This window comes from Chaetodon trifascialis, chromosome 17 (assembly GCF_039877785.1).
Source record: "Chaetodon trifascialis isolate fChaTrf1 chromosome 17, fChaTrf1.hap1, whole genome shotgun sequence".
Taxonomy (NCBI): Eukaryota; Metazoa; Chordata; class Actinopteri; order Chaetodontiformes; family Chaetodontidae; genus Chaetodon; species Chaetodon trifascialis.
Window position 1 is genome coordinate 8,207,133 of NC_092072.1, and position 18,898 is coordinate 8,226,030.

General features: G+C 42.9%; 1 protein-coding gene across 2 annotated transcripts; it reads right to left on the bottom strand.

The window, feature by feature from the left end:
* Nucleotides 1–2,188: 2,188 nt before the first annotated feature.
* Nucleotides 2,189–18,673, bottom strand: rprd2a (regulation of nuclear pre-mRNA domain containing 2a). Of its 2 annotated transcripts, XR_011603246.1 has the most exons (12): nucleotides 18,179–18,673; nucleotides 12,042–12,171; nucleotides 11,641–11,792; nucleotides 11,374–11,426; nucleotides 11,117–11,243; nucleotides 10,819–10,994; nucleotides 10,269–10,611; nucleotides 8,981–9,193; nucleotides 8,643–8,825; nucleotides 6,446–8,509; nucleotides 3,010–3,186; nucleotides 2,189–2,879 (listed from the first exon to the last, which is right to left on the bottom strand). XR_011603246.1 is itself a non-coding variant. In XM_070985350.1 (10 exons), exons 1-10 carry the CDS (start codon nucleotides 18,351–18,353, stop codon nucleotides 6,792–6,794), a joined length of 3,270 nt encoding a protein of 1,089 aa, XP_070841451.1. In that variant the 5' UTR covers nucleotides 18,354–18,662; the 3' UTR covers nucleotides 5,781–6,791. The 2 variants fall into 2 exon arrangements, 1 of the variants encoding a protein (XP_070841451.1); XM_070985350.1 differs by lacking the exons at nucleotides 2,189–2,879; nucleotides 3,010–3,186 and having other exon boundaries at nucleotides 5,781–8,509; nucleotides 18,179–18,662.
* Between the last annotated feature and the right edge of the window lie 225 nt (nucleotides 18,674–18,898).

The window sequence follows — 18,898 nt, forward strand, 5'->3', positions numbered from 1 at the left end:
TGGGGGACTGTGCCCTGTTTCTCTATCTTTTGATGCCTCAAAATCCAAGAGAAATTTTCAGGGCAATTAATTTTCATATTATCTTGTTTTCCTTACACCCTGATGCACGACCGTCATACGTCATACAGTCGCAGCACTCATTCATTAACCATTATTTTCATATTGGATTAATAGATTCATTGTGTAATATATAAAATGTCAGAAAATAGAGTAAATTGCCAAGTTGATGTATTCATATTGTATGTTTTGTTCAACCAGTGGTCCAAAAACTAAATATGTTCTGTTTAATATTATAGAAGACATACAGAAGTAGCAAATATTCACATCTGAGAAGCTGAAACCAGTGATTTTTGCCATTTCTGCTTTAACAAATGTCTTGTTAACAATTGGCAGGTGTAGTTGCACATTTATGTTGTGCAAATCTACGAAATGATTAAACATGTAATCACTGTGACTCATCACATTGAATGAGAACAGTGAACGAGGGCTACGAATGAACATCCATCCATCCTTATTCTATTTATACCCACCTCTCCTGTGCAGGGTTACAAGGGACACGTAATGTATATTTATATTATCAAACACTTACACTCAAATTCTCACCCACAAGCCAATTTAATGTCAAAAGTTCACCTAACATCTGGAAACCAGAGGAAAACCACACAGCCACAGCGGAGAAAATGAAACTCCACATGCTAAAATTGTCTCTGGTGAAGCCATTAAAGGCCAACTAGTTTCTGTGTGACATCTTGTTTTAAGTCTAGAAAGTTCAGTGACCAGTTTTACACGAGTTTTACATAACTATTATCACACATGTGCACTAAAATAAGGCTCAAATGCACTTTGGATGAAGCTATATTGTATGTTAGATAATGTTAAGCAATCAAGTGGTTAACAGGCCTAGTTCTTTAATATAGATATCCCATAAAATATAGAAACAACACAGGGCTGTAACGAGGGCAGCAGGCGTTTGCTCTGAGGGCTTTATTTTTTATTTTTTTCGTTTTTCATGTGGACGGTTAAAAAGCAGACGGTCCCTGACATCAAGCGATGCAAATCCGCCTTTTGTTCTCGCCGTGGAGCTGTCCGCGGTGCTGAAATGGGTCCACTCAACTCGTGACACATTATCATGGCCACAATATTTCCTCTCCGAGTGGAAAAAGACATCATTTCAATAAGGGTCATAGTAAATGCAGGGAGCGTGATTTCGCAGGACACACACACACACACACACACACACACACACACACACACACACACACACACGCCCTCTCTGAAATCTCGACAGCATGTAAACAATGAGCCCACATGACAGCAGGCTGCACACACCCGACCTGCGCACACTTCAAAGCAGTCACGATGTGGAGCCGCTCGGCTTCAGCAGCCACAGCACCATCACGGTGTTTCTCACAAAACACAGCGAGCCTCTGGGCGCAGATCTCTCTGCCGTTAAATCCTTTATTTCCAGCAGCAGAGCATCTCCTCGGCCGGTCTCTAATGTTAAGACCGCCATCTGCCACCAGTCACTAAATCCGCCCTTCAGCCTGAGCATAAGCCCAGAGCGCAGGCAGGAGAACACTCGGGTGCAAACGAACGATAAACGCCAGTGCGCGTCTGGAGCGTGATTTCTGCCGCTTTCACAATGGATGACATTTTTGTTTTATCGTTATTATTATTTTTTTTTTTCCAAAGTGAAACCAACGACGACATCTGGTGACGAGCCGCAAAACACAAGCTGGTGCCAGCGGTGTTTATGACGCTGCTGTGCTTCTAGTAAATGACTTTGCAAAAGATACGTTGACTACACTGGGGTGGAACAAGTACACAAGTATAACACTGCTAAAACACTCCATCACAAGAAGTATTGTTACAAAGTGTACTCAAAAGTAAAAGTACTGCAGAATCACTCCATCACTGGATTATTCTGTGTTAATGTTTAAGAAGGATTTTGCTGTTGTGACTGACTGAGGTGCAGCCAATTTGAACTAGTTCACACACTGTTGGCAGTCTTTAAAAGTGCATTTGTGCCTTTAACTGGGTCCCAAAAACCTTTATCTAATTTAAAACGATGCAAAAAAAATCTGAGTAATTTAATCTCTATCTTGAAGCAAGAAGTCGAATTATGAAAAAATCAAAATAAAAATGGTTGGAATATTTTACTGCACTGGTAGATTTTATTTTATTTTTTAAAGGACTGAGCTACAGACTCAATGACTCGTAATTTAAAAGGTAGTTTTGTATGAAAATTTGAAGTAAAAGTAGCTCAAAATGAGAACAGTACTTGAGTAAATGTACTTAAATTCCACCACTGGATTTAAATTAAAGACAGAAATGTTTCCTGGTGCACAAACAGCCTGATCTGAACCTCAGAAGGAGGTCATCGAGGGTCTTTGAAATCAGTGCATCAAATGTAATGATTCTGAATTTCTCTGCAAAACATGCAGGATTACTGTTCCTTTATGGCTTGAGAAAATCCTCCTAACTCTCATGCTAAAAAAAAACGACTTACATGCCATCGGATTATGTGACAAAGAGCTTTGTCACAAAGTTTTTCTTTGCTGTGAAAAGCTAATATTTTGGAGACGACCGGTTTGGAAAGCTGAGTCACACGACCGGCTCTGAGATAATAACAGACAACACAGCGCTGCTTTATTTGGTTATGAAAAAGAATTCTTTATTTCACAAAAACAGACTTTTTTCTTTACATATTGGAGCTTGTATACCTGGGTTTGCTGAAAGCACAGTGAGGCATCTGTGTGTATGTGTGACACACACAGGCAAAAGGTTTAAACAGCACTTAATAATCCTGTCTGTACTCACACACACGGGCCTCTCCATCCAGCCTTCCTGCTCTCCTGTGATGCCTCCCAAACAAACAACTAAACACACAGATGGAGAAAGAGAGAGAAACAATTTCATCATTTATTTTTCCTCCCAGCCCGCCTTGATTGTTGTGATTTCGCGCCCGGTGCCGCTCAGTTTCTGACGTATTTTAAGCTGGAGGCTTACTCAGCTGCCGTGGTGCACAGCATCCGTGTCAGACCATCAAGAGCCATCACTGGGAGCGGGGCACGATTCAAAGAGGAGAGCCACCACAGCATCAACCCCCCACCGCCGCCTTCCATCAGTTAACATGTGGAAAAGGTTCCCATCACATCACACACATCAAAGTGTGGCTCCGGATCCCTGAGGAGGAAAACAGGAGGAGGGAGGCGATGAAACAGGAAATGGGTTAAAATGCAAGGGAAAGGAGACTTATGCCACAATCAAGAAAGTAAACACGACTCACAAACAAAACCATCACGCATTACGGCGCACAACGAACAGCATCAGCATCTGAAGGTAGACAAATCTTTCATCATGTGCTGGGAAGCCTCCCAGCATGCACTGGGGTGACAAGTCTCTCTCTGTGTGTCTCTGCACGGTTACTGCTGACGTTTCCACACTTTCATCACTGTTACACGGCTACATATTACCAGTGAATGTGGTCAGACTACCAGCGGCGTCGGCGTTTACAGTGATAAACATAAGGCGGCTGAGTGACACCTTCTCTGAAAAACAGCTTCAATTGCATCAGCAGAGGGAGTAACTCCTGTACGTAGCTATTCAAGGTGTTTTAGTGTTCAAATGACAAATTCCTAATTAAAAAAAGCCAGACAATCTGGCTCCATTGGTCTTCTATTAGTTGAGTTTTTGCTCACAGTATGTGAGTGAGTGGTCTGGATCTTTTATTTTGTAGTATATTTTATCTTGTAAAAATACACGCAAATCTTCATTTTGAACATTTTAATTCTAATTACAAAAACAACTTCATGATAAATCTCAGGTAGCAAGCCATTTGTATTTAAAAATGACCCCATGGATTATCCAGCTGTCAATAAACCGGCACTTTTACAGATTTGGCCTTGACGGTTGAGAGGCTGGTGAGGGACAGGGGGGCCCCACAAAGATACTAGAATGACTAGGCGTGGATGCTGGGAGGGGCCTGTGCACAACGCCAGGGTACAAATTTTTGTGCTACGCCGCTGCTTAAGGACATGTTGCCATGACAACAGCTCCAGATTAACTTTAAACCATGTTTGAAGAAGAAAAAGAAAAGCCAGACTAATGTCGAATCATCACCATTAGAGTCTGGACAACTCAGTCATCCACGTATGAAGAACAGAGGCCTGAGCTCGCCGCACCACCTCTTTATCATTACCGGTCTGATCAACGCTTCCCGCCTCCGCCACAATAAATTCTGCATAACTATGACATCGGATAAACTGTCATTCATTATTTCAGCATGATTTCATCTAAGGCCAGACTCAGTAAAGCTGCATGAATGCTGCCTCATTACAATCTTCACTAACTTCCCGAAACAAAGCTGTAATGATCTTAATTAAGGCCTGATCAGGATTAATCAGATGCACTTTTGCTGAAGAGAATATGAATGTAAAACACAGCCCTACAATTTAAGGTTTATTATTTGTTTATTCACTAACATTTAAGAGTCACTCAGTGCAACTTTAATCTGACGGTTTAATTCATTTAGGCAGTCTAAGAAAAGTCTTCTAATTTGATTGGGCAGATTTATCTTTAAAAACTAAAAATTCCCTTAAAATCCGATAAGGTACGACTTTATTTTACAAACCAGGACTTTAATACTTGTTTTGTAATTACCTAATTAATCTCACTGCCACTTTGTCTTGATCCCACACTGAAGCCCCATGTGGAGCCAGTTTGGACAGATTAAGTGTCCCTCACACCCCCCTCCCCCATTAAAGAGGCAGGAATACTAGAGGAGTCAGAGAGCCGTCTACTGTGCCACGAGAGAAACAAACATGTTTTCCAGAGGGAAACAATGAACCCTCAACTGGAAATGTGTTCATCACACCACCAGCACAGCAGAAAACAGTGGAGTGGACATGCGGGAGGATTTTAAATTGGACTAAATGGATATCTTTAATGCTCAGTGTCTGCAGAGGCAGTCAGGTCTCATGCAGGAAACTGATTTGGTAGATTTTTAGCAGCCTGAGAAGAGCTGGTTCGTAATGTTTAAAGTGGCAAAACTCAACAGGCTCAAAAAGACACATTTAGCGACGCGATCAGAGGAGAGTAAATATAAGACTCCACTGAAAATACAGTCAATATGAAACGTCTGCTTTCTACTTTTGACCACACTAAGAAACTATGCAACTGTGGTCTGAGAAAGGAAATTAAAACTTACGAGATTTTAGCAAATGACTAAATAAACAAACTCACTGACGTCAAACGACTGGAACGTCCACACAGGTTGAAGCACGCGGCCTCGGTGTGGACGCTCCTTCATGAAGTGTACTTGTTGCCTCATGCCTATTGTTTAAATGCCTTTTAATCCGGAGAAGTCAGTCTCCTTTTATACTGCATCTTATTTGTAGGAACAGAAAGTACCTAAACTGTACAAAAATACAGTGCAGTTTATCTAATTAGTAACTATTTAAATCTCTGGAATAATGTTGCATGGCAACAGCAACCTACTTGAGACACTTCAGTGGATCGAACCCTTGTCTAAGAAAAAAATTTGTATTGAAATAGTGATTAAATATTGACCTCAAACAGCGAAGCATAATCCTACGAGATGCATTTAACTGTGATGCAACCTGTATTCACTTATTTGGACTTGACAGACAGCTGGTAGCTGCTAGTTTGTCTGGTGATGGACGGGAAGGTAATTTAGTTTAGGCATGTATGGATGCTCAGTTTAAGGCAGAGGTGCAACAGTCCAAAGATCAGAGGAAAGAAGAAACAACACAATGTTTCAAACTCAGATTTTTATTAGTCAGTACAAGTAAAACGAAACTGAAGTCGAGTATCTTCCTCCCCTCCAAAAATGCACTTCTTCTGCGTCGGTGCTGGAGGCTGAAAAAAATGACTTTCACACGTCCTTCTCCCTTTGAATAGACTTGTGCCGCCGTCCCTCAAGGACCTTCACGAGACGTAAAACTATCGCCGGAGGGATCTCACGCAGTGAAAAAGCATCGCTTCACAAATATAACATTCCGAGTTTAAAAAAAAAAATCAATGAAAAATAATTTCTCCAAATATGCAAACGTGTATGGTGGAAGGAACATAAACTCTAGGACAGACACTCTGCTTTTCATACCCAAAGTGAAATCTAGGTTGGTGTTTCACCAAAAGTTACTCCCATGCTGCTGATATGGAAGAGAAGCAGTCAGAACTGCTCACTGAAAAACTAAATGACAGTGGAAACATTGCATCAACTACATTCTTTTGTTACTCTCTTAGCAAAAAATAGCTATCTCGGGATTCAGCTTCTGTGGCTAATTGACTTACACTTGACCGCATGCACACACGCATACCATGCACACACTCTGTCCTATATCAAACTGACACTAAATTACATATTTAATGCAATGCTTCAAACTGGAGCAAATAACACAAAAAGTGAATTATATATATCCACCTCTTATTTTCTTTCATCTTCTGTCTTCCCTCTTCAGTTCAGCAGCCCTCTCAGAGCCTCCCGCTTCTGTTACATCTCCTGGTGTTGTGTCTTGTCCTCCTCAACCTTCCACACAGCCGCCATTCTTCGCCGTTTTTCTTCTTGTGGCTGCAGAATGAATTCTTCTGCAGGACATCTTCTGTCTCCAGACGCCCCCCCCCCTCACCATCCTCACTTTAATCCACACACATTTTCCGTTTCAGACTCTCATTGCAGGGTGTGAGGCCTAAACACTGAGTGTTAAAAGTCCTGCCCCCGCCTTCATGGCATCCACAGTGATTTAAAGAGCTCAGAGCTACATGTCCAGTCAGTACCGGGGGGGTAGAAAGGGTCTTTTTGGGGCAAACATTGGACCAACATGTCCCCCTCCTCTTGGACCGGGACGCTTGCCTCTAAACCTTGGATCGGGGCCATGGAAATGAGGAAATGGTGCACGTGGGGGTCCTCTGGGGTGTGGGTGGTGTGCTGGGTGGGGAGGCCGTAGTGGAGGCCGCAGACCACGGTGACGGATTTCAAGATGAGGTGGTGGTCTCCTGGGAGCGTAGTGTGGAGGATGGGGACCACGCCATTGGTGGTCAGGGGCAAAGTAAGGGTCCTCTGGGGGTGAGAGAGGAGGGGTGAGGCGCCCCCGAATTCTGGGGTATTGGTGAGGGGGGCTGCCTGGCCTGTAATATGGCTCATCTTGGTGGTGGTAAGCGTCGTCTTGAAAGAAAAGGGCGTCTCGATGGGGGAGCTCATCGTGATAGCGTTCAGGGTCCTCTTGGTAACGCAGGTCATTGGGGTGAGGGGGGTGAGGTCGGTCAAGGTCGTACAGCGGATCATCTGGATGAAATACGGATTTGTGCTGATGGTCGTGGACCACCATCCCGCTGATGACACTGTCGACTCTGGCCCCAGTGACCTCCCTGGTGTCTGCGTGAGGCGGTGGCTGATGCTCCTGGGGAATCATCGCACCGCCGGTCATGGGTGGAGGACCATCAAAGCCATGAGGAGGGGGAGGCAATTTTGGAACAGGGGGGAGGGCGCTTCTGAGGTAACCAGGGGATGTGGCGGCACCCTGATGGGAGGCCATCTCTTGAGGTTGCTGAGTTTGCTCTGCTGGGTATGGATACAGTACTGATGTCTTATTATCTCCCACGCCTCTGGGCACTGTCACATTGTAGCCACTAGGTTGCTGAGAGTTCCCCTCTGGGTAAATGTCGCCATACCAACCCCTTTCACTCACCCCCTGAAATCCTTCAACTGTCTGTGTGCTACTGGCACCGCCTGGGGCTCTTTCTCCAGGCATCGGCCCTCCAGTTTGTGCAGTAATCTGCTGGTAATGTCCGACAGGCGCAGTAATCCCATGCTGTGGCATCTCGTGTTGGCCGTATGGGTACGGCTGGTAGACCTGCCCGTTCTGAGCTCCACCTGGCTGCAAGTGAGCTTGCAGTTGGGGATTGTTGGGGTTCTGCTGACTGGTGTTGTGGTATACAACAGGAGCTGTTTTAAAAGTTTCTCCAACAGATGACTGATTTGTGCTGGAAGTGAACGGGCCCACCACAGGCTTGTCCATGATCTCATCCTGAGTTGGGGTGCCTCCGCCCTCGTCCCGCACTGGAGTCCCATCCTGGGTGTCTGCCCCAGTTACTGGGCTGAGGTTATCCCCTGCCTGCACTGGGTGCGCAGGAAAACCCAGGTCAAATGCACTGAACGCAGAGTTGCCCTGCAGGAAGTTGTGTATTTTAGACTCTAAACTCTCAGATGACGCGGACGGTTCAGGCTCTGCTGTCAAATCCATGTCTCTGTGGAGAGCCTGGACCAGGGCAGAGGCTGGGTTGGAGGTCTGAGGGGGGGCTTGGGAGCTTGTGTTCTGCCTTGCAGTGGAGTGGGGCGAAGAAGGCGCCGGTGCAACAGAGGAGAGAGACATGCTCTGAGAGGGCACTGCTGATGCAGATGTGGATGAGGGACAGGAGGGAACCTTGCCTGCACTGGAGGAGTCTGAGGAGACATTTGCTGCTGGGCTGCTCAGAAGAGAAGTGACGCCTAAACGAAGAAAGGGAGAATACAGAAATGTATTTTAAGTACCTTGCTGCTTTTAATGTATGATGTAAAAGAGATAAGTGAAAGAAAATAAAGGTTTTGCTCTCAAACTAAGCAAAGGGCTCCTCATTCTCACCATCAAGGCCGCCTTGGCCCTGGACTTTGGAGAGGGCACCGAGGAGGTCTGCAGGACTCACGTCCACCTTGGAAAGCAAGCTTACGAGTGAACTGGCATCTTGAGAGGCCACAGAAGCAGGAGGCGTGGTCTTCAATGAGGAGCCAGCAGGGGCGGCAGCGGGAGCACTGTCCACTGATGGACCTGCGAGACAGAGAGGGACAATCACTTTCACTGTAAAGAACAATAATCAAGTGTCTGAATAGTGAATGCTGGGACATTTACAGTCAAGCAAAAATACATTTTCACAAGTGGGACAACAGAGGTTAAGGTGAGGTGTTGACGTTGTTAGAACTCACCTGTGTTCTTCATGACAGAGCTCAAACTGTTGAGGATGGAGCCAATTTTACTCAGATCAACACTTTCCACAGCCGCTGCAGGGGCTGCTGCAGGGGCGACTGCAGGGGCCGCGACCTGTGTGACAGGCTGCTCTGTTGCCACCGATCGCTCCGTTTTTGCAGGGACTGGAGTGGACACCGCTGGGTTGGTGGAGCATTTGATCTGCTCTTCAACTGAGCAGAAAAATACGGCAAAGAGAGAGAGAGAGTTTGGACGCTGTCAGATTTGAAGTTTATGTAACAAAACATGACGACAATTGTTTCATATTTGTAATTAGGCAACAGAACTCATTTTGTCATTGCTTTCCTACAAGTGCAGATGATTTATGGCACCAGAGAAGTCACTGCCAATAAAATAATGGCGGGGAATACGCTGCCAAAAGACACTTTAACACAGCCTCACCGGATTTCGCTGAAAAACTAAATTGTAATCCATCTAAAAAAATGAAGCCAGAAAAAAGGTTCTTCCTTTAGAGCGGCCTTTAAAAAACAAGTTAAAAAAAAAAACTGCTACTATTACTACGACACAATGCTAACATTATGAAGACAAATAATCTAACAATGGCTGTAAGATATTATGCTTAATGGTGAGATCATTTAGGGCTGCAACTAACCACAATTTTCATTGTCAATGAATCTGTATATATGTATATACATATGTATGTGTGTGTGTGTGTGTGTGTGTGTGTGTGTGTGAGTAGAGCATCGAAAGAGAAATATGTTTTCTCTCAGTAAATCACAGACAAAAAACAGTATAATACCGTCTTTACATGGCTAATTAACAAACAGAAGTGCATGCACACACGGATCATATGTTACACCATCAGAGATGAGTGTGATAATTAACACATATCATATACGATAAGCAGCAGGTGTTGAGGCCAATGACAGTGAAATGGCAGGTCCTATATATGGCTATCTGTAGCTGTAAAAATGTGTCTCACTATCGTCAGAAGGCTCTACGGGTGGAGAGAAGTGTTCCAGTAAAATTGGCTGGAGCACAGATTGGAAGAAGTGCTTGGATGGTGTTTGTTGACATATGAAAGCTGTGATAAGAGTTTTGTGTGATTTTCTGCATGAGTCAGAGACTTGACTTGCCTATTTTTGGTGGCGCTTCTCATTTTCATTATCTCAACATGTTTGCTGCCACAGAAAATCAGCGTGCATAATCAGACAGCATTTATAAATATTGCATTTAAAAAGCCCTCACTGTGCTATTAGTCATTAAGTCATAGAGCCCACTCCTTACCTATAATGCCAAGGCTGTCCATTTCCTCTTCAGAGAGCTCCATGTCTTCCACTTGGCGATTGTCGTCCTCCCCGAGTGCCTCCACGGGTTTGGGGGATCCTCCTGGTGAGGACAGAGGGCTCGGGGCCGGCGCCTCCGCCTCGTCCTCCATAGCAGAGCCATCGAGATCTGGATCTGGGTGGGCCAATTCCAAACCGTGAAAAGGGGACTCTGAGCCCGTTGGAGATGGTGCATCTGCAGAGGGTGAGGGGATGGGAGACTCGTCCAAGTCTGGCAAGGTGGCCTTCAGGGCGTCCAGTTTGCGCTTCAGGTGGGACACCCGGTTAGCAAACGTCTGGTAGGCCTTGAAAGGAGAAGTGATGGAGCATCAGCACATGAAAAGTAAAACAAAGCAACGGCTTTCACAGGCAGCAATTCAACACACAACACATGTGGTCCAGAGTTCTTGTTCTCTCTGTGTATTTCTTGCACTAAGAGCTTTTCTGTTATTTCAGTAAGCGAGGAGCTGAACTGATTGTACATATAGTATTTTTATCCATCTGTCACTCACATTAGCAACAATCTTGACCTCCTTGTACTGCATCTCGTAGAAGATATCTGCATTGCTGAGGGCCTCCATGAGAGGAGGCCCTGTTTTGGATTGCTTGTCAAGGAACTTGACAAACTCCTGGAGCTGCGCACTTCCCTCCTCAAAGTCCTTGGAAAACTTCTTTCCTCCGGCCTTGTCTGTAAGAATCAGGATGGTTTTTGCCGTAAGAAAAGAGAAAAACCACGAGAGAGTTCCAATCCTATCTGTGTGCTGTAGTAGGACAGACAGTAAGGAGTAGAAGGGGACTCAAAACGGGCACCTTTGAGCTTCCTGAGGGCCTCAGAATTGCAGATGTCGACCCTCATAGCTGCCAGCTGTTTTTCTCTCAGGTCAAGCTCTTCCACAGATCTCTTGTACTTGCACAGTTTATCTACTAATGCCTGGGGCTGAAGCAGAGGGAGCAGTTAGACCAACGCAACATTTGGGTAAAAGAGAAACAGATAATTGATTTTATCAGCTTCCTTTGTAAAATATGTCCCACTTTAGTTCATCTTAAAAATTCAATTTCCTACTTACCACAAACTCAGCAACGACCTTGGACTGCAGGTCCGCTTTAGACTGAACTGGAGCTTTAAGAAAATAAGAGTTATACGTTTAAAACAGGGTTACACAAGAGAACAACAACATACTGTGATTAATAAAGTCATTATGGATGCCAAGTCTACGGTATGAAATGTGTTTCAAGAGGTTCTGAAATTTTTTAATAGAACTTGACAAGGTTGCCGTTGAAGTGAGCGATTAATAAAAATGTCAAAATAAAGTAAGAAAAAAATAAACACTTACTTTTTTGCTCCACGGGGGTCTCAGGGGGGGACTCCTCTTTGACTAAGCTACTCCTCAGCTCAGTAATGAGTGTCCCTGAATACACACCCCTTTCCTCCCAGATGGACAGTATCCTCTCCACCGGTTTAATGACCTTATGGTTACCTTCAGAGCTGGAGAAAGGAGAAGGAGCAACGGAGTTAGAACAAGTGAGCCGAGAGATTTATGTTTTTGTCGTAATGACATTTGTTTTATTTATGTGTGATGAACGTCTCTGAATGAATAAAACACAAGCTGGGACAGAGGAGACAGGAAGTGAGAATCAAAAGACAAAGCATGAGGCTGAAAGGAGAGGAAAGAAAGGGCCGCAAACATTACCGCTGCATCTATCACACTGTACATTTTCCTATTTCACTACTTACTTGACCAGCAAGAAGGCTTCAGGAAGCACCTCAGCGAACGCTGTGCGGTAAACAATGGCATTTTTCCTTTTACAGTTCTGAATGACATCGTTGGCCAGGTAGAAAAGGTTGAGCCTGTGCGAGGCATTAGCTGTGTGAGGAAAGACAGATGGTAATGTTAGAGACGGTGATATTCTGCTGAGGGAGGAAATGAATCCAGATAACCTAAGAGACGCTCAAGTCAGTTTCCAAACATTTGGAGACAATGATTCCTTCTCTGCATAACCAAATAATTGTGAACTACTCTGTAAAGCGTCCATCACTTACTACCAGAAATTAAACTATAACTTACAAACACACACAAACATATTATCTTTGTTATGGTGGTAAATGAGAGATGCAAAGCTTTGTATTTATTAGGCTGTAAATCTAAGATATTTGCTATTTTTACTTGCAATAACAATTAATTAATCACTCTGATTAACTTAAAGACAGATAAATATATGACAATAACCATTCAACTTCAGTAGAAAGTATGTCATGTAAGAGAGCATGTAGTCAATGGATATATGACATTTAATCAACCTCAGACTGTGCAACATAACATTACACCATCATCGCAAAGCTCGTTGCCATTTCAGCGTTTGTGATAACAACAGGGAGCTTTTAAGAGGGCGAGTGCAGTAACAGCCTACTGTTTTCACACACACACACACACACACACACACACACACACACACACACACAGGACTGAGACAAAAGCTTTTCTTTTATTTCCTAAGACAACCAAATTTCTCAACTGTATAATGAAATTATCTCATCAGAGTATATGTGAATAAAAACCCCCAGACAAATGCAAAGTAACTCCACTAGCAGATCCAATTCAGGCAATTTGTGTACTGCAATGCAAGACGTAGGGGGGGAGAAATCAGGAAAATGATCATTATCTTGTTAAAGTTTAATACATTTTTATCGTTTTGCAAAGCATTTTAAGCATTAACTGCAATCAAAGTGTGAAGCAAATCTTCAAAATCAACTGCTTTCAACAGCCGATAAATCTACCAAAGTTTCCAATTACAACCCTGATTCCAAAAGAGGTTAGGAGACTGTAAATCATAAGCAAACCAATGTGATAACTTGCTAATCCTTTTGACACATACTCCACTGAAAACAGCACTAAGACAATTTATATATATTTATATATTTAATGTTAAACCTCATCAATGTCATTGATTTTTGTAAATATCTGCTTATTCTGAATTTGATGCAGTGACACGTTTCAAACACGTTGGCACAGGAGCAACTAAAGACTGAGAAAGTTGTTTAATGCTCCAAAAACACCTGTTTGGATCATTCCACAGGTAAACAGGCTCATTGGTAACAGGTGATAGTATCATGATTGGGTATGAAAGGAGCCTCCTGGAAAGGCTCAGTCGCTCACAAGCGAGGATGGAGCGAGGTTCACCACTTTGTGAACACATGATTGGATAAAGGACAATACTACATGGGTTCGGGAACACAATTCATTTGCAAATGATTGTAATCGGGGTTGCACTTCCTCCAGGTGATAGAAAGAAAGCCACAAGTCTTACTCAAAGCACAAACTTAGAACATTTCAACTACAACAAGGCAAAGAAAGAAAAAAACTTTTTCATAGTGAAGGGGTTAACTACTACTGGGTCAACCATAAAATCCCTAGGCACCCATAGATACATATGAATGACATTATGAGTCCAAGTGTCCCCAAAACACCTTCACCAGAAAAAAGAGTTCACTTTCAAGTTACTACAAGGCAAACTGACAGTTACATTTATGCATCATGCTGGTATTTGATAGCTCAAATGTGTGATCTATCCTGCAGAGCAAGACCTCACACATCCACATGACGAAAAGCCATTTTACAACCCATTACTTTAAACACAAGCAGCAAGCTGAGACAAAGACAGACACCAGGGAGTCAAGGCCACCTCTGAGTTTTGACAAACTCCTCCACTGTCATGGAGTTTGGGAGTAAAGGCAAAGTCTAGCAGCCAACCATGGCACAGAGGTTCACAATAAAAAAAAAGCTTATCTCCTGCCACGGTGGATGTGAAAAACACATGAACATCATTTAAAACCAACACCTGTTACCACGACAGACACGCCAAACAAGACAATCTCCGTTATTCAAAAGCAAGAACCTCTGACAAAACTGAACACAATGCCCATTATGTGTATTTTTAGTGCTCCTGATAACATGAACTGACAGGTTCCCTTGTTGATCGATCTGTGTTAACTTCCTATCAAATGGCAGAGAGGAAGCGCAAAAGCAGCAAAGCAAACAGTGCTGACTGATAAACTGCATTTCCATTGTCACTGTGATATGAACATGAGAAACAAACACATTGCAAAAGACATTTTATTTACACAGGCCATTCAGATACAGCATGCAAACATCTGACCTATCAGATGGAGTCATGGACACAGGAGCCATGCATTTAAACCATTTGGCCAATTAGGCGAGGCCCCACGTTTCCCTCAGCTACCAGATTAATTGGTGTCAACTTGGTGGCGACTGCAAGGATAGCTCGCACAATATTCATGTGCAATTTGTTGAAAAAACGCATGTTTGGAATAATTTATTTCATGTCTTTACTCAGAGAGTATGGACTATTCAATGTTTAGGGTCTATGCAAGCAGAGGCCCTATTAAAGCAGAAAGACGATGCACACTTCATTATTTATTTATCATAAGGCATGCAGTCATTGCAATACCCATCAATGTTATAGCACATCACAGATTTTCCTCAGATCACGCAGGCTTTGAAACCTGTTACAGCTAATGGACATCACCAAAAGATTACTAAACCCTGTTAAAGCCAGGGTGGGCAACATATTCTAGAAGCATGTTTTGTTATTGAAATTCTCCTTTCTAACATGCCAGCTTGACAGCGGTGAGTACTGATAACGGCCCTGTTTGTTGTTTACATTCACTGTGATGACGTTAAGTGTTTTCTTACATGTGAGTGAGACATGAGGCAGCTGGATACAGTCAGCGATGCAAAGGATGCCCTGCACTGCAGCACACAGGGGAGTGGCTTTAGAGGGAGGTATGAAGATCGGTAATGGAAATTTTAATTGGAAAATCGAGCTTACATTTGCTTGTTTCTCCGACACTGATTGGATTTTATATTGGATATTCGACAGGTGCAACTAATGATAATGTTTTATAGCAATTTATCTGTCCATTGTTTAGTCTACAATAATCAAAACAATTGTGCAAAATGGCAAAAATATAAGCATAAAAGCGGAAAAATCACAATTTCCCTGAGCCAAAGGTGACATCTATTAGTCCAACCAACCCATGTACATTCAATTTACAATGACACAAAACAGAGAAAAGCAGCGCTGCCTCATATTTTTAGCAGTAGGAAACAATGACCATTCAGCATGTTTTCTTAATAAATGTCCCAACAATTAAACATTAAACCATCTTTTTGTTTTAATCTTGTTCAACAACCTTTTTGTTGTCTTCTTTGACAAAGATTGCTTAATCACCAGGGCTCTGAAAATACCACTGATAATGGACATACAATGCATGCTGCATGCAGAGAACTCGGGTCTACATGTCACTTACAGTCAGATCATTAATACATTTTTTTTAGCAAAGAAACATACGCAGTCTAATAAACAGCTATGTGACCAAAGCCAATGAGAAGACAGCTTTTCAGAAGGCGGCGCCACAGTTCAAACCACGGACCGAGAAGCACAACCTGCTACTGTTTAAACATTTACACACTGATTGCAGTGAGAGGACAGGCCTTGTTGTCGTGGTGAGCAAAATACCAAAGCCAAACTTTACGGTGAGTCTTTATGTCCAGTCCCACTAAGAAACCAGTTACACAAAGCCAAACCTACGAACACAAGCAGGAACAAACACCAGGGAAGACCTCAACTCAACAGAGACAGCTCATGTGAATGCCGTACAAGTTGGGAGAAGCTGTACACTGGATTTCTGTTATGAAACAACATATAGATCGTGCAAATTTTGTTGTAGCACAGCATAAATTTAGTCCTTCCATGCTGTTGAACGAGTCATTACAGTAAGTTCTTGGCACAGTTTTCTTAACTTATTAGAAACAAAAGCAGCATTTGGTAAGTTGACCGGTAAAGTGGCAAATCTGGCTGCTCTATTGGTGATTTCTTTCAAATCTGCAATATTAACATGAAAAATAATGTGAACTTTTGCAATTAACTTCTTGTATAAGTGCAATGCAAAGTGTTCAATCACTTTACCCCTACTGTTGACAGCAGGGCTCAACAGCCACGGTTTCCAGCTTGCAAACAATTTTGATCAACTGACGACCAATTTTTAACATATAAAAACAGGGACAGCAAACAGCAAAACGTGAACGTCAAAATAAATACATTCTTAATATTTGCATGAGAGATAACCATAACCAGACAACACTGCATGTCACAACACTGCACATGTGCTGGTGCTTTTACATCTGCTCTAGAGACAATGACAAAGCAAATTAAGTTAACTGACTGTGGGTTGAAAAGTTCAACTAACCAATCGATATCACAAATGAGCAAATTGATTCAACTGACAAAAGACTAGATGAACCTGAACTACAAAGAAAAAACAAAAACAACATTTGTGAAGTATCTCAATATCACTGAACTGCTGCAAATATCTCCGTAAGTGGCACCTCAAATTCACTCGTTCATGGCCACACATCCTACAGAACCGCAGGGCGGGACAAGCAGTGGAGCTTGAAAGAGCAGCTCGAAGACACAATGAGGTGGAGGCTGAAAGACCTGACACACCCATTCCAGTTAGCTGCATTCATTTTTTGAGGGATCTGTGAACATGACAACAGCTGCACTAACGGTATTTTGTATACAAGGAATTGGGGGTGAACACATGAACTTCATTTTTGTGCTTCAGTCTTTGCATTCGAGTGGATTAGTGAAAATCAAGTCAATTAAATGGGTTCTCCATCACTCCCTCTATGACTGTTTGGTACATCAAGAAAGGCATTACAAGTAGGGCAACTGAGGATGATGATGCACCTTCATGATCAGCAAGGGTTTTGTTTATGGGATAAACCAACTGAGTGTCAACACCTGAACTGACAATCAGTTACTCTAAAATGTGACTATGTAGAAATAGTCTATGACAGATCAAAATCACTATTGAGATGGTGGTTTGCATGTTTCAGGTGTGATTTCATCAGCCTGTAGTCTACAAGGCAATTGCTATCAACACCGTTTAAGGGTGGGATTATTTAAACTACAGTAGGCTCAGACAATACACTCAAAAGAGCAGCGCCATGGCCAGATTAATCTGTTCGGGAGGGCCTGGGAAATAAATCTGCATTCGTGTCCCTGATGCATCCAGGTTTCCATCAAGTACAGTGCATCCATCACACAGGTGGCTGCTTTCATATATTTTGCAAAGAGACGAAGAAACACGGAAATTAACGTGCGTTGCTATACTCTGCGGGGACTTTACTTAGAAAAATGCACCATGTGAGCACAGTATAAACTAAGATAATACAGCTGTTAAATTAGATTTGGACACAGCAACCCTCTACATGACAATGAAACAGGACAATGTGACCATGCAAATCTCAGCTAATACTGTACTTTTAGTGGTGGAAGGTCCCAAACAGAGCAGCTCGTACACATTGAACCTGAGACTTTTTGGCCCCGGGACGCTTTTGATGGCTGGTAATCAATCTTTGGCTAACACTTGACAACTGCAGTTAAAGACGCAAAATCAAACATCCTCCTTAATAGGAACTTTTTAGTAGTTTACGTAAGTTTCTACTGTCGGGAAATTAGGCAGCATTAGTTCTCATAAACATAATAAAACATTTTATATTAAAGGAGAAAGATTTCCTCTTTTTTCTCTCTATCGAAGCTTCTGCATGATCAAGACCGTATTAGCTTTGGCTAAATTAGGAGGAGCGCACGTTTCATACCTCACTATTTCCCGGTGCTCCAAACAAGGACAAATCTGACGCTTAGAAAGTCAAAAACAGCAAAATATTCTCTCATAAAGTTACATTATACACTAGAGGATTGCAATGCGTTGTGCCCAAACTGTATCTCGCTTGTAGCCGAAACAGCAACTGTCAGTTTAACGGGTTACGTAGTGAAGCTGCTTACATTTCTTCAAACACTTCATCCAGTGTCGCACAATCAGGCTGTGGTACTTCTTGTTGTCGATGCACCACGTTGACAGTCCTTGGATTGAATCCATCGTGTTTGTGACGCTTTGAAACTTCTTGTCTAAATTAGACTCCAGAGAGCCGCCGGCAGCGGCTCCTGCTCCTGCTGCCATGTCCGAGGGAGCTCGCGCTACGCGTTAGCTATACATCCATTCCTAAAACCAAATGAAGTTAGCCGTGGCTAGCACTTAGCTTAGCACGCTAGCTTAACATAGCAAAGACATGATCTTATTCAACTGCCGCTCAGCTGCCATTGTAATGTTACAAACGCTTAAATGTTCGGCAGGATATTTCCTATCACTTTCCGCGTTTAGAAAATTCCCAACGTGAGCTTCTGAATCAGAGCTAATAGTTTATATCCTTAACAATTTCAGGCTTAAACTTAGCGCCTTGCGACATCCTGTATATCTACGCGTCCTGCTGTTTACTCGTTGCTGGTGGAGCGAAGAAGGACACTTCCGCAAACACGACGTTAGTATGGCGCCACCCAGTGCCACGGAAGTCAGTATTTGTCAGCGCCACCTGCTGGGTGTTACTGGTAGCGTAAACCTATTTATTGTATAGCATGTACAATAAGTGGGACAAGTATTCAGTTAGTACAATAGCAATACAACGATGTTAAGACACAATACAAAATATTATCCAGTGAAAACACATT

What these genes read in the sequence shown, in the direction of transcription:
- rprd2a (XM_070985350.1), bottom strand. Translation starts at nt 18,353, where the DNA reads ATGGCAGCAGGAGCAGGAGCCGCTGCCGGCGGCTCTCTGGAGTCTAAT. An exon ending in AGGTCAAGATTGTTGCTAAT is followed by an intron (nt 10,612 to 10,818) that starts GTGAGTGACAGA and finishes TCTCCTTTCAAG; the next exon opens with GCCTACCAGACGTTTGCTAA. An exon ending in CTCTGTCATGAAGAACACAG is followed by an intron (nt 8,826 to 8,980) that starts GTGAGTTCTAAC and finishes TCTGTCTCGCAG; the next exon opens with GTCCATCAGTGGACAGTGCT.